The sequence below is a fragment of the Dromiciops gliroides genome, chromosome 4 (genome assembly GCF_019393635.1).
Source record: "Dromiciops gliroides isolate mDroGli1 chromosome 4, mDroGli1.pri, whole genome shotgun sequence".
Classification (NCBI taxonomy): Eukaryota; Metazoa; Chordata; class Mammalia; order Microbiotheria; family Microbiotheriidae; genus Dromiciops; species Dromiciops gliroides.
Window position 1 is genome coordinate 486288568 of NC_057864.1, and position 15161 is coordinate 486303728.

The following is a 15161-nucleotide window of genomic DNA, read 5'->3' on the forward strand; positions in this document are numbered from 1 at the left end:
GTCTCTCCATCTCTGTCTCTCCGTCTCTGTCTCTCCGTCTCTGTCTCTCCGTCTCTCCATCTCTGTCTCTCCGTCTCTCCGTCTCTGTCTCTCCGTCTCTCCGTCTCCGTCTCTCCATCTCTGTCTCTCCATCTCTGTCTCTATCTCACTGTCTCCATCTCTGTCTCTCCGTCTCTCCATCTCTGTCTCTCTGTCTCTCCATCTCTCCATCTCCGTCTCTCCATCTCTATCTCTCCATCTCTGTCTCTCCATCTCTCCATCTCCGTCTCTCCATCTCTATCTCTCCATCTCTGTCTCTCCATCTCTGTCTCTCTATCTCACTGTCTCCATCTCTCTCACATACAAAAACACACACAATGTTTCTCTAAAAGCAAAACATCTTGCACCACAGCCCAGAACTCACAGAAGCTGCTTATAAGCTCTCTCCTGGTAAGTCTGGTTGGAGACGTAGGTGATATAGACGGAAAAGTGGTTGGCTGCATGCTGGTAGACGATGTCACACACATCGGAGATCACAATGTTCTCTTCCATTCGTTGCTCCAGCTCTAAGAGGAACCTGAAACCACCAATCCAAGAATCCAGTTAGGACCAACCATGACGGTGATCATGATGGGGTCATAGACCTAGTGCTGAGAGGAACCCCAGAGCCCATCTCACCCACCCCCCTCATTTCACGGAGGAGGAAACTGAGCCCCAGACATTGCCCAGGGTCACCATATAGAGAGATCTGGAGGGGAATCACAGAGCTATCTAGTCAAACTACCTCATTTTACAGATGAGAAAATCGAGGCCCAGAGAAGTTAAATGACTTGCCCAGGATCACACAGGCAAGGTGGTGGAGGGGGGAGGGAGAAGGGAACAAACATTTATTAAAAACCACCTGTTAAAGCACTGGCCCTGGATTCAGGAGGACCTGAGTTCAAATCGACCTCAGATACTTGATACTGTGTGACCCTGGGCAAGTCACTTAACCCCCATTGCCCCCCCAAAACAAAACAAAAAAAGAATCAGATGTATAAACGAAGGCTCTCAACGACAACAGATTTTGTTTTACAATCTCTTCTGGTTCAACCCCTTCGTTTTTTAGCTGAAGAAACTGAGACACATAGAGGGAAAGTGACTTGCCTCCAGTCACACAGCTAATAGGTGCCAGAGGCAGGATTTGAACTCAAGTCCTTGGACTGGAGAGCCTACCCAGAGAGGGCTGGGGACTCTAGGCAACTTAAAGGCTCAGATCCTTTGAGGATGATGTGGTGCCGTGGGAGAAGAACTAGTTTAGGAGTGGGGAGCAGCTTGGCTTTCTGTCTCCCCTTGGATTGGATGTGCCACCCTGTTACCCTGGACAAATCACATCTCTCTGATCCTTATTTTCCTCATCTGCAAAATGGAGATAATAATAGCATCTACCTGCCAGGGTTGTTGTGACGATCAAATGAGAGAATATATGTAAAAGCCACTGTCAACGGTGAGTGTCAGCTGCTATTTTTGCTAATGGAGCCCAGAGAACTCCAGTGCTGTTCAGCCTGAGCCCCTCCAGCTGACAGATCCCATCAAGGATAGAGTGGTGAACACAAACATCACGGAGGCTGGGGAGAAGGCCACGGGGAAGAGAAGATTCTATTATCCCGGTGATTAATCATTGTGGGATTACAGGTAATTTTTTCCTCCCCATGAAGTTGCTAATCATAGATTTTTTTGTTCTTTCCTCCGTCAACCCCCCCCTCCCCCCAGCCCTTGAGATGCAGCAAAATGGAAAATACAAAGTTAAAACAATCCGCAGCATGAAGATAAGCCAGAAGGAGCATTAGAGAGGATTGTGCTGAGAGGAAAATACTATTTAATATGGAAGACAATGGACAAAAATATGCACTCCCTTAATGCGCATGTGTGTGAATTATAATTAGACCCGAGTTGGACAGGCAGTGGGATGCAGGGGAGGGGCTGTAGGATTTGGAATCAGAACAGTTTTGAATCTGGGCTCTGGTATTTGCAACCTGTGTGACCTTGGGCAAGTCACTTCCCCTTCTGGGCCTCCATTTCCCCATCTGTAAAAATGAGGGGTTGGATTAGATGACTTGTAAGGTCCCTTTCAATTCTAAGTCTATGATACGAGGACTTCTTAGGGTCTCAGTTTCTCCATCTGTAAAAACAAAGGAATTGGACTAGATGACCTATAAGATCCCTTGCTATTCTAAATCTATGATCCTAGGATCTATACCACTTTGCTACTCTGGGCCTCAGTTTCCCCATCTGTAAAAATGACCCCCTAGGTCCCTTCCATCTCGAAATCTGTGTGTACACGAATCTAATGAATCTGACAATGGCTCCTTCCAATTCTTGACAGTATATAAAAGGTGGTGGCAGTAGTATCGTGTGTGTGTGTGTGTGTGTGTGTGTGTGTGTGTGTGTGTGTATGCATCACAGTCACACATCTTGTAGAGGGCTTTGGATGAGAAATATAAATCATGAAAACGAATCCAGCCTGCCTCTGAGCTCCTCAGGGCTCGGGCAGTGGCTGCCTTCTGAAGGACAGATTGTGGAAGAGAAAAGCCACAGAGGGGCCCCCACTGGCGGCTGACAGCCATTACCCAGATGCCCACTTCCTAGGGATCTACTAGCTGGGCATGTGGGTTGGATAAAGTCCATGGTCTCTGGACTTGCTCCCAACTCCGAAATTCCACGATTCAGTGAATTCCCCAGCTCTGCCATTCACTACCGGGGTGGCCTTGGGCAACTCACCTAAACTCCCTGGGCCTCAGTTTCTTCAAGTGTAAAATGAAGATGATGATTCTTACCACTAGCTGCTTTGCCATTTATGGAGAGGAAACACTTTGCAGAGTTTTTCAGGACCAGACCCTGTGATTTCATTGGTACAGGGAACTTAACTTCCAGTGAGGAAATGTCCTTCACTAATGAAGATGAGCATTTCTTTTTCTTTATTTCTTTTTTTAAAAAATGTAATAAACCTTTTTATTTATAGTTTTGGGTTCCAATTTTTATCCCTCCTTCCCTCCCTCCCCTCCCTCTCCTTCCCCTGATTGTGACAAGCAATTAGATGTGGGTTATGATTATGTAAAACATTACCATATTTGTCATTTTGCTCAAGAAAACTTGATTAAAAGAAAAAAATGAAAGAAAGTGAAAAATCGCCTGCTTCAGTCTGTTCCATCAATATCAGTTCTTTCTTTGGAGGTAGACAGTATGTTTCATCAGTAGTCCTTTGGGATTGAAGATGAGCATTTCTTTTTTGTTGTTTTCTTTTTGTTTTGGGTAGGGGTTTGTCGTTTTTTTTGCAGGGCAGTTAAGTGACTTGCCCAGGGCCACACAGCTCGTAAGTATCAAGTGTCTGAATCCAGATTTGAACTCAGGTCCTCCTGACTCCAGGGCTGGTGTTTTATCCACTGGGCCATCTAGCTGCCCCTGAAGATGAGGAATTTTTAAGATTGTTGCCTAGTGCACTGAGAAGTGGGACTGGCCCAGGATCACCCAAGCAGCAGCTTCAGAGTTGGGACTTGAACTCAGGTCTTCCCCATTCATAGGCTAGCTCTCTATCCCTTACTCCCCAAGGGCTTCCCAATGATAAAAATGAAGAAAAATACATTTTTCATTTTTTTTTTGCCAAGATTGAAAAATTGTAATTCTTTTTCTTTTTTTTTAAAATTCACTTAAAAAATTTTGAGTTCAAGTTCTCTCCCTCCCTCCAGTCCCTCCCCAACTCATTGTGAAAGCAAGCAATAGCCGCTCAAAACCTAGTTTCACATAAATTAATAATAAATCTTGAAGAGCTGTATAAATGTGTACTATAGCCCACTTCAGACACTGGGTGACTTACTTTACCTCTGTTTCCTCATTTGTAACATGGATATAATAATAAGATCTCCCTCGGAGACACAGGATTGTTGGGAGGAAACTGCTTTCAAAACCTTACAACGCTGCGGGAAGGGCATTACTGTGCCTGGATGTGTGTCAGAGGTGAAGAGCGTGTGTGCTAATTTCTAGTGAATTGGCTTCCTCCCTGCTCTGACTCCGCTTTCTAAGGCATTCCTGGGTAGGAAGCTGCCCTACTGAAATATCCCATCATTCCAGTGGTATTCTGGATACTATCAGATGCAGTGAGACATCATGGCCAGAGGGCCAGCTTCCGATTCAGGAAGAGCCGGGTTCGAATACTACTTCAGCTGCCTACTCTTGTGTGACTCAGGGCCCATCTGCGTTGGTAAAGGGGCCTTTCTCTTTGGGAAGTCACATGTCTATGCCTCCTCTCTGCAAATCTGGATCCCACGGGTGACCCCGTAGTATCAAGGTATACATCATGTGATGCGAGTTGTGGAATAATACAAATCTATTTGTAGAAATGGGCAGAAGGATGTCTTTGGTTTAAACTTTGGGGTGCCGAGCCCATTTGGGCAAAAATGTCCAACAAATGCCCCCTGAAGTGCTCACCCATCCTGCCTTTGGGTGGCTTGCCCTGGATTCAGCTCCTCCCTGTCCTCTGACACGCAAGCACAGGAGTCCTGTTTTCTGCGCAGCTGCCCTTACTGAGATGTGAATACCACCCTCTGAAGGAATCTCAGCCACGTTCTCCAGCCTTAACTTTTCCAGGGCTGGTCCCACAGACCCAAGACCCATTTCCCTTCCTCTTTGGGAAATTGGGCAAAGGAGAAATGAACAAAGGTCATTAAGATCTTTAAGCTCGGTTGTGTTATAAGAATAAAATGTGGCACTTTGCTCTGAAGACGCTTGGGAGCGCCATATTGCTTTACTGATTTGATCTGATCTCATCTCCATTCATGCCATCATGATGCTTTTCAGTTTGGTGCTGATTTATCAGTCTCGAGGCAACACTGTTTGGACTACTGAAGGCAAAAGACAACCATCCTTGAATTCAAGCTCTGATGCCCACTAGTGGATAAGCCACTTTCTGAACCTTGGTTTCCTTATCTGTGAAATGAGTGTGATAATCGCTTTATCACCTAGCTCCAAAGGTGGTTGGGAGGAAAACACTTTGTAAACATTGGAGAGGCAGCAGTGGAAGAGTGGAGAGAACTGTATTTGGAAACAGGGGATGTGGGTTCAAATCTTGTCTCTGCCACAATCTATGACCTGCCTGGTGCCCAGTAAATGCTTAATAAATGCTCGTTTTCTGTTTGCTGACTGACCCTGGGAAAGTCACTTTCGCTTTCTGGGCCTCAGTTCCTTTACCTGTAAAAGGAAGGGATTGAGCTACAGGACTCTTCGGTCCCTTTCTGCTCAGGAGTCTGCAGGCCCTAGATTAAGAACCCCTATTGTAGAGATAGTAAGACTTGCCCCAGTCTTCCTGACTCCAAGGCCAACTGTCTCTACCTGGCATACAGCAGGTGCTTAATCAATGCTTGTTGAATGACTGAATGACTGACAAAGGGTATAATTCTGCTGAGGTCTTCATAAGACAGTGGGCCTGGAGGCACGTCTCTTACCGCTCACTAACAGCCATGACGTCCAGGACGTTGGAGAAGAGGATGTGGGACTCTGACGGATGTAGAATCTTCTTCAGTCGCTCATTGTCCATAAAGTGTGACACCAGCAGGCTTAAGCTCTTGTAGTAGGAGGCTTCCGAAGTGACCAGTTCGAACATGGCCTGGTTTGGGGGAGACACAAAGAACAAGGATGAGGCTGGGGGTTCAGAGAGAGCCGCTTGCCCTCCACTCCATCACAGGGCCCACCTGCCCATCACCTGCCCCATCACCTGTGCCCCAACCTCGTTCAGCTTGGCCCCCAGAGGCTAGAACCAGGAGCAATGGGTAGAAGGGGCAAAGGGGCAGATAAAGGCCCGATGCCAGGGAAGACTTCTCAGCAATTAGATCTGAGCTGCCTGGGGAGGCAGTGGCTTCCCCCTTGATCACAGGCTGACTGATCACTTACTTGGCTGGTGGGACACAGAGCAGCCTCATGGATGCCCCCAGACCCCTGCCAGATCTGAGTTGCTGGGATACTGCTATAGAAACAAAACTAAATCTAAACCCTCTGAAATCCCAGCAGGGACAGCCTCAGGGGCCAGTCCGTGCACCAAAACTTCCTCCCACGAGCTGCTGGACAAGTGGCCATCCAGCCTCTGCCCAAAGACCCCCAACAAAAGGGATGCAGGGTCCCAGGCAGCAGCCCACCTGTGCATGGATGGCTCTGATTGTAGGAAGAATTTCTTCAATAACATCAGTCACAATTCACCTAGATTTCATTCCCTCCTCTACCCCCAACCCACCCCTCTTGTGGCCTTCCCTTTTCCCGTCTAGCTGAATCCCACCCTCCCTGTTGTCCACATTCCTAACCTTGGGGCCGCCCTGGGCTCCTTGATCTCAATTACCTTCCCCCTCCCCACCCCATCAGTGACCAAGTGTTACAGTTTCCACCTCCATGGTCTCTATCTCCTGAATCTCTCTCCCTTTCTCCACTCATGAAGCTCATCCCTTCTTGGCTGGCAATTGCTCCCAATAGGTGCAGATCTAGGATCTGTGGTTCTGCTGCTGAAGCCCCCTTGGGACTTCCTTCCTCCATTCCCTCTACCCTACACACATCCTTGGTGGGAGGTGGGTGCTGGTCCTGGGTTCTCATCTCCCTACAGTGGCTACGGAGGGTCAGTCTAAGGCCAGGCCTCCCGTGGTAGGACATGGGATGGGAAAAGGGTAGAGGAGATGGATGGATCAGCCTGGTGGCCTCCACCCTCCCACACTTCTTTTTTTTTTAGTGAGGCAATTGGGGTTAAGTGACTTGCCCAGGGTCACACAGCTAATAAGTGTTAAGTGTCTGAGGCTGGATTTGAACTCAGGTCCTCCTGACTCCAGGGCTGGTGCTCTATCCACTGCGCCACCTAGCTGCCCCCTACCATTAGAATTTAATCTACTTGAGGGTAGGGGCTTAGTTTCCCACACCTTTCTTTGTATTCCCAGAGCCTGGCATATAGTAGGCATTTAATAGTTAGTCAGCCAACAGGCATTACTTGTCAGCAAATGTGCTAGGACTGGGGATAAAAGTTCGAAGAATGACACGATCTCTACTCACAAGGGATTCTAATGGGGGGGGGAGGGGAAGTGGTAGGAACAAGAAGTAAAAATAGTTTTCCCTTTAGCATCACAGGGGTTGGGGTCATGGTGCCCCCATGATCTGGAAAATCTGCATAAAAGTTTTTGGCCCTTCCTTCATGCCAGAGAAGTCTGAATTATTATTAAAAGATAGGTTGATATGTTGATAATAAGTTGATAATATACTATACATATATTTTATGCATTTTTAAATTTCTAAACTTTTTCTGTCATCTGCTGGCCTTCACGTGTCATCTGCAGTTTCTGAAAAACTCCCCCCAAATTCCCATTTAATTTTTTATGCCAACCCAAGATATAGCAAACCATGATGGAGAAAGTCATGATGAGGAAAGGATAACTGTCTATAAAGAGTTCTTACATACAAGAGAGTTAGGAGGGAGGGCATCAACTTTTGGGAAGCTTTTTAAAGGAAAAGTTAAATGAATTATAAGAGGAAATCATCAGTAAAACTTATTAGTGGGGGACCTCAATTTACTCTTCTCAGATCTAATCATAAAATAAACAAAAAGAAATTAAGGAGATGCATAGAATTTTTAAAACGTTAGATATGATAGACTTCTGGAGAATACTGAATGGAATAGAAAGCTATGTATGGAATCTTCACAAAATTGACCATGTACTGAGGCATAAAAACATCAAAAATAAATGTAGAAAATCAGAAATATTAAAAGAAAATTTTTATCATAATGTAATAAAAATTATGTCAGTAAATTATGCTTTTTTGAAGCATTCATTAAAAATTAATAGGAAACTAAATAATCCTTTAAAATGTGTGGGTCAGGGGCAGCTAGGTGGCACAGTGGATAAAGCACTGGCCCTGGATTCAGGAGGACCTGAGTTCAAATCCAGCCTCAGACACTTGACATTTATTAGCTGTGTGACCCTGGATAAGCCACTTAACCCTCATTGCTCCACAAAAAAGGGTAGGTCAAAGAACAAATCTTTGAAACAATAATCTAATTAAAGATAATGACACACAAAAATTTGTGAGATGCAGTTAAAATAGTACTCAGGGGAAAATGTATATCTCTAAATATTTACATCAATAAAATGTGTATCTCTAAGTACTTACATCAATAAAATGAGAGAAAAGGGACAGCTAGGTGGTGCAGTGGATAAAACACTAGCAATGGAATCAGGAGGACCTAAGTTCAAATCCTGACTCAGACACTTACTAGTTATGTAACCCTGGGCAAGTCACTTAATCCTGATTCCCTCCAAAAAAATAAAAAGAAAGAAAGAGCAGATAAAACAATTGGGGAAAAACTAGAAAAACAACAAATTAAAAATCTTCAATTAAATACCAAAAGAGAAATCCTGAAAATCAAAGGACAGATTAACAAAATTGGAAGTAAAAAAAAATCACCCCCCAAAATTGACCTAATAAATAAAACAAGGAGCTTTTCTTGGGAGTGGAGGGGTATGGGGAAGATAAGCTATTGGTTCATTTGATTTTTAAAAGAAAGAAGAAAACCAAATTACTAGTATCAAAAATGAAAAAAGGTAAACTCATAGCCAATGAAGAAACAAAAACAATTATAGGAACTATTTTGTTCAATGATTATATTAATTAAAGTGACAGTCTAAATGAAATGTATACATATTTATGAAAATATAAATTGTTTACATTAATTAAACAGGATATAGAATACTTAAGTAACTATCTTAGAAAAAGAAATTGAACAAGCCATAAATGAGTTCACTAAGAAAAAAACTCCTAAGACCAAACAGATTTACAAGCAAATCTACCAAACATTTAAAGAAAAATTAAATTCAATAGAAATGCTAGCTATAGCAATAAGACCCACATCCCATCCCATAGAATAAATCAGCATAGGCAATACAGAAACAAAACTAATCAATTTTTGCAAATTATATGATGGTTTACCCAAAGAACCTTAGAAAATCAACTAAAAACCTTACACATTTTTTTTAAGTGAGGCAATTGGGGTTAAGTGACTTGCCCAGGGTCACACAGCTAGTAAGTGTTAAGTGTCTGAGGTCGGATTTGAATTCAGGTACTCCTGACTCCAGGGCCGGTGCTCTATCCACTGCACCACCTAGCTGCCCCAAAACCTTACACAAATATCAGCATTTCTGTATATTACCAAAAACCCAGCAAGAAGAGCTAGAAAAAGAAATTCCATTAAAAATAACTACAGACAGCACCAAATACTGGGAAGGAAAGGGGCCTAGCTTAACCTTGTTTGCCTTACTTTCCTCATCTGTAAAATGAGCTAGAGAAGGAAATGGCAAACCACTCCAGTATCTTTTTCAAGAAAATCCCAAGTGGAATCACAAAGAGTCAGACACAACTACAAATGACTGAACAACAATTAGTGTCATACCAATCAAACTACCAAAGAATTACTTTATAGAACTAGAAAAAGTAACAAAATTCATCTGAAGAGACAAAATGTCAAGAATATAAAGGGAATTAATGAAAGAAAATGGGAAGGAAAAGGGCCTAGCATGATCAGATCTTACATTATATTACAAAGCTATAATCATCAAAACAATTTGGAACTGGGGAAGAAATATATTTGCTGATGATAAATGGAACAGATTAGGTACACAATATACAGAAGCAAATGAGCACAATAACCTAGTGTTTGATAAACCCCAATTTTCTTACAGATGCCAGCTATTGGGGCAAGAACTTTGACAGAAACTGATAGGAAGACTAGAAAGTGGTCTGGTAGAAACAAGGCACAGATCAACATCTCACACCATATACCAAGGTAAGCTCAAAATGGGTTCATGATCTAAATATAAAGGGTGACATCATGATCAAATTAGTGGACCAGAGTAGAAATTATCTGTCATCTATGAATAAGAGAAGAGTTCATGACCAAACAAAAGGTACAAAAGTTTACAGGAGGTAAAATAGCTCATTGAGATTGTATAAAATAAAAAAAAAGTTTTTACACAAACAAAATCAATGTAGAAAAAAAGTGGGAGAGTGGGAAAATGGCTTTGCAGCAAGTTTCTCTGAAGTCTCATTTCTAAAATATATAAGAAATTAAGTCAAATTTACAAGAATAAGAGCCACCCCCAATTGATAATTGGTTAAAAGATTTGAATAGGCAATTTTCAGAATAAAAAATCAATATTATCAATAACTATAAGAAAAAATGCTTTAAATCAATAATAATTTGTTGTAGTTCAGACATTTCAGTCATGTTTCACTTTGACTCTTCATGACCCCATTTGGGGTTTTCTTGGCAAAGATACTGTGAGATACAGTTAAAGTAGTGGACTCTTCTCAGGGGAAAGCATGCCCATATAAGGAACATCAAGGCAATATTATCTAGTAAAACTAGGTCAACTCAAGAGTTTAAGAAAAGTAAGTTTTTCAGGGTTAGAGGAAGAACTGATAAAAATCAGTTTGAGATGACTCTTGCCAATACTCTAGTAAAAGTAGGTAAAAGTTCAAACCTAGTCACTACTGTGCTTCTTTAATAGACTTATGAATATTGACTTCTCCCATGCCTAAAATCTCCACCCTATTTTGGATCATGGATTGCATGAAAGCGTATGTGGATGGGAGGGGTAACATATCAAGGAGAATTTAGTTAGAACTCTTCTGGGAAGATTGTGAACCTGAGCCTAACAACCTAGAGTGGCTCAGGGGAGGGATTTATTGCATCAGAGTGTGAGGGCCAAATTTAATATGTAGAGAGTTAATTGTGTGGCTCGCCATAATATTGGGGTTCAGAAAATAATGAGGGACCTCTAGGTCCAACACTTCCTCCCCTCCGAACTGCCTTTTTAGATATTTCTCCCAGTCTAATATGAAAGGAGTTTAACATCCTCTTTTCCACAAATGAATCAGGTTTTATTAATAGGAATAAAATATACAGCAAAGGTGAAATTAACAAAGTCAAAGACAAGGGAATAGGGAAAAGAGAAAAATGGATAATACCCCTAACTCTAACTAAAGCCTATACAATCCCCAAACTCACTGTGCTGGAGATGATTCAAGGGGAAAAAAGACAAAAGGGAATAAGTGCCTGCCCTCCGGGATCTTACACTCTACTGGTATTGGCCATCGTCAAATAGTCACTATTCTCTGACTTCTCCCCATGAAGCCTCTCCTGCACGAAGCCTCCCCTGATTCCAGCCCATCACCCTCCAATGCGTGGTTCCCTGCCTCCCTCTTCCCTCCCTCTCTTCTCCTTCCCTCCCTCCTTGTTCCCTCCCTCTCCCCTCCTTCTCTCCCTCTTTCTTCCCTCCCTCCCTCCCCCTCCCCAAAACTGCCTTATTTTGTATACACTTCTATATGTAGGTTTGTCTGCCTGAGGGAATCCAAGCTCTCCGAGGGCAGAGATGATTTCGTTTTTGTCTCTGTACTCCTAGCACTTAGTACATAGTAGGCACTTAATAAATGTTTGTTGATTGGTTACATACATGTTGTCCCTGCTGCATCAATAGGATATCAACTCCTGGAGACAGAGATTGTCTCATTCTATACTCAGAGCACCCAGCAAAGTGCTTGGCATACAGTAGGGACATAATAAATACTTATTGCCTGATTTCTCTTATGGAGAAAAAAAATTCAACCAAACACTTTCTCTTCCTTAAATTTCTTTACATGAAATTTCTGGCCCCTGCAGTTAAATCTGTTCTTTCCCTGCTCATGCCAGAGCACTTTGTCTGGAGTTCTCCTTTGAGTCCATTACACCCAGTCTTGTACTTCTCAGCACAAGTAGACAGTGTACAGTAAGGCACCGTATCCTTCCAGAGCAGTGACAGTTCCCTGAGGGCTAGACCTGGGCTAGTTTTTAGAAAGGATCATCGAGTCATAGATTTAGAGTCTGGAAGGATGTTCACAACCACTGAGTCTAACCCCTTCATTTTACAGATGGGAAAAACAAGGCACAGAGAGGTTAAGTGACTCGCCCAGGGTATGAGTGGCTGAGGTGGGATTTGAACCTGGGTCCTCAGACTCCAGACCCACTGATCATTCCACTGGAGTGACCATGTGTGACTCCAGAAGACTTGGTGAAGTGTGCATCTGGTTTTCTGGGATAGAGGTGGTGGACTTTTGGTGCAGAATGAGGCGTGTGTTTGCAGACATAGTCACCTTAACTACACTTATTGTTATGAGGAGGGTTCACTGGGAAGTGACAATGATATAAAGAGAAGAACATCAGTAAAATGCTTTTTTTTTTTTTTAGTGAGGCAATTGGGGTTAAGTGACTTGCCCAGGGTCACACAGCTAGTAAGTGTTAAGTGTCTGAGGCTGGATTTGAACTCAGGTACTCCTGACTTCAGGGCCGGTTCTCTATCCACTGTGCCACCTAGCTGCCCCAGTAAAATGCTTTTGAAAAAAATTAGAGCAGAGCTAGAGCTGGATCCAAGAGCTGCCAGAGATTTTCGAAAATTTTTTTGAGAGGGGGAGGAGAACCTCTGAGAGATAGCAGGCATCCAACTGGAAGTGCTCATTAACTGGAAGGATTGATGGATGGATGGATGCTCTGGCCCTGGCACTGCTCAACAAATCCTTCTTCCTGTCTGTCACCTATTTATAGATCATTAGTCATCTGAAATCTTGGTTTTTCTGGGCACTTCTCGTTGTGTACATGCAGTAGTTTGTCATGTCCCTAGCTCTTTCCCAATGATCAAAAGCCTTCTTATAGCAAGGGATCCAATCCCCCAACACCTGATCAGGGGGCCCCTGACGTTCCCTCCTTCCAGACTCCCTCTCCACAAAAGTTCATTGCCTCAAAAACAGCTCTCCATGACTGCTTTTGCCACAGCACTGATTAACTGATGCCAGCCCTGCCTTTATTTTCCAGTATGTGCCTCTCTATTCAGTGGGTCTGTTTCAGCCCATTTCCAATTATTTATGCATGAGCTAAATTCTTATCCTGGAAACATACTCATTTAGGCTGACCCACATTTTATGAATTAGTGTTCACTCCCCTAGCCATTCAAGAGGCTCTTTGTGGTTCTCACTTAGCATCTGTAGGACCTGCCTTCTATTGCCTCTGTTAAGGTCTACCTCTGAAGCCTCCTGGTGGCAAGGAGAGGACCCTGGTCCCTGAGGGCTGTGCCCAGTGGGGATCAAACTTGGACACCTCCTCCCAAGTCACAAAGGCTTCAGAGATGGAGCCAGTGACTGACTATTGCCAGAGAGGTTTCTCAAGCAGGGGCTGCATCCCTTTGTCAAGTACATTACATATGGGGCTCCTCTTCAGGTGTGGGGGAGAAGAAGTGACTGCTGGGTCTCTTCAGCTCTGGGATTCTGTGAGCCAGTCTTAGCTATCTCTGTATCCCCCCTTGGCACCTAGCACAGTGGCCTGCACACAGTAAGCAGTCAATAAATGCTTACTGAGTGAGCTCTCCAGAGGCAATCTGCAAGTCAAGCCTTCCTTTTGGAAGATGAGAACACCCTCTCTAAAAAGAATCCTTCAATCCCCAGAGTCTTAAGACTTGGAGAGGTGGCAGCTTGTGTGCGTAAGTACAACCAGGGCTATTTATAATTCCATTATAAAGCGTATGCTTCAAGGTTAGGGTGTTTCTGAAATCTGGCTCCAATCCTAGGTTAACTCTGTCCAAGTAAAACAATTCTGAAAAATTCCTTCAGAATTTCTTCTGAGAGAGTGAAAGGGAAGTGGACAAAGGAAGATGAAGAATAGAGGGAAGGGGACGGTTCCAAGAAAGAACTTCTTGGATCCAGGGGATTAAAGGAGAAAAGGGAAGCTTCTTAGGATCGTAGATTTCAACAGAGTCCAACCCCTTCAATTTAAAGAGGAGGAAACAGGCATAGAGAGGCAAGGGTCACATGGTTGGGAAATCTCTGAGACAAGATTTGAAGGCATCTTCCCATCATTTGATTATCTGCTGTGACACCCAACTACCTCTAATTCCTTGGAGGGCTCATTGTGATCAAATAGCCCAATTTAATTGAATGTAAACTGAGTTTCTCTTTTATTTCTGTGTCCTTGATGTCCCAAGTGTTGCCTAGCACATAGTAATAATAAGTAAACCAAAATCAACAAATATTTCATTTTTACCTTCTATGAGCCAGATACTGTGCTAGGCATGAGGGATTCAAAGATGAAGAACCAAACGCTCCCTCCCATCTGTAAGTATATACAGAAATTACATCATTGGCAGGAGGAGGGCACTAGCACTCAGGGAGATCAGGAAAGGCTTCATGTTGAAGGTCATTTTTCAACTATGTCTTGAAGGAAAAGAGGGATTCTATGAGGGAAGCATGGGAACCGAAGACTTGAGGAGAGCATGAGCAAAATCATGGAGATGGTGAATGGTAGGTACTTAATAAGTGCTTACTGATTGATTGACTGACCCACCAATCTCTTCTTTTCATGGGCATTATTACCAACACATAATCTTCAGCTGCTTTTAGAATGAAACCCTTGTCGCCAGCTCTCAGTGATTCTCTGAGCTACCCTGAGTTATCTCTCCCCTTTTCACAGGCATAGTTTAGTTAATGAAGAACAAGACTGAATAATATCTTTAGCTTCTTCTGCTGTTTTTATTAAGTCACTAAGAAGCCAACCTGATCATTCAAGACCATTGGTGATGAGTCATTATTAAAATTATATGTTTAATGCTTAACAGATGTCGGGATAATTAAAAACTATCCATTGGCATCGCCTCTTGGGACGGTGATTTCTCATCATCGTGTCAGAAGCAGAGTCATATTTTCTTCCTCTCTACACCCACTGGCCAAAGACATGCACATAATCCTCTTCATATTTAACTTACAATATTCTCCACGGGGCCCAACACAGTATTCAATCAATGCATCAACAAGCATTTATTAAGTACCTACTTTGTTTTAGGTGCTGGGAATAAATAGGTCCTACTCTCCCTTCAGAACTTTACTTCCTTCTGGAGGAGATAGGACGTACATAAATACACAGATACAGCATGGAGACTGGGTCACATCAGAGGAAAAGCAGTAGCATCTGGGGGTGCCAGCTGATCAGGAAAAGCCTCATGTGTAAGATGGTGCTTGAATTGAATTTAGAAGGGAGCCAGTGGATTCCAAGAGGCAGAAGTAAGGGTGTAAGGTGTAGAATACAGGTGGTACAAAGACAAGGAGATACA

At 43.2% G+C, this 15161-nt stretch overlaps 1 protein-coding gene across 1 annotated transcript in view; it reads right to left on the reverse strand.

The window, feature by feature from the left end:
- The window catches only part of NGEF (neuronal guanine nucleotide exchange factor), a 71370-nt gene that overhangs the window by 27344 nt on the left and 28865 nt on the right, over positions 1-15161 (reverse strand). The window contains 2 exon segments of the mRNA XM_044005182.1: positions 404-556; positions 5457-5617. Coding sequence (XP_043861117.1) covers positions 404-556; positions 5457-5617 — 314 coding nt within the window.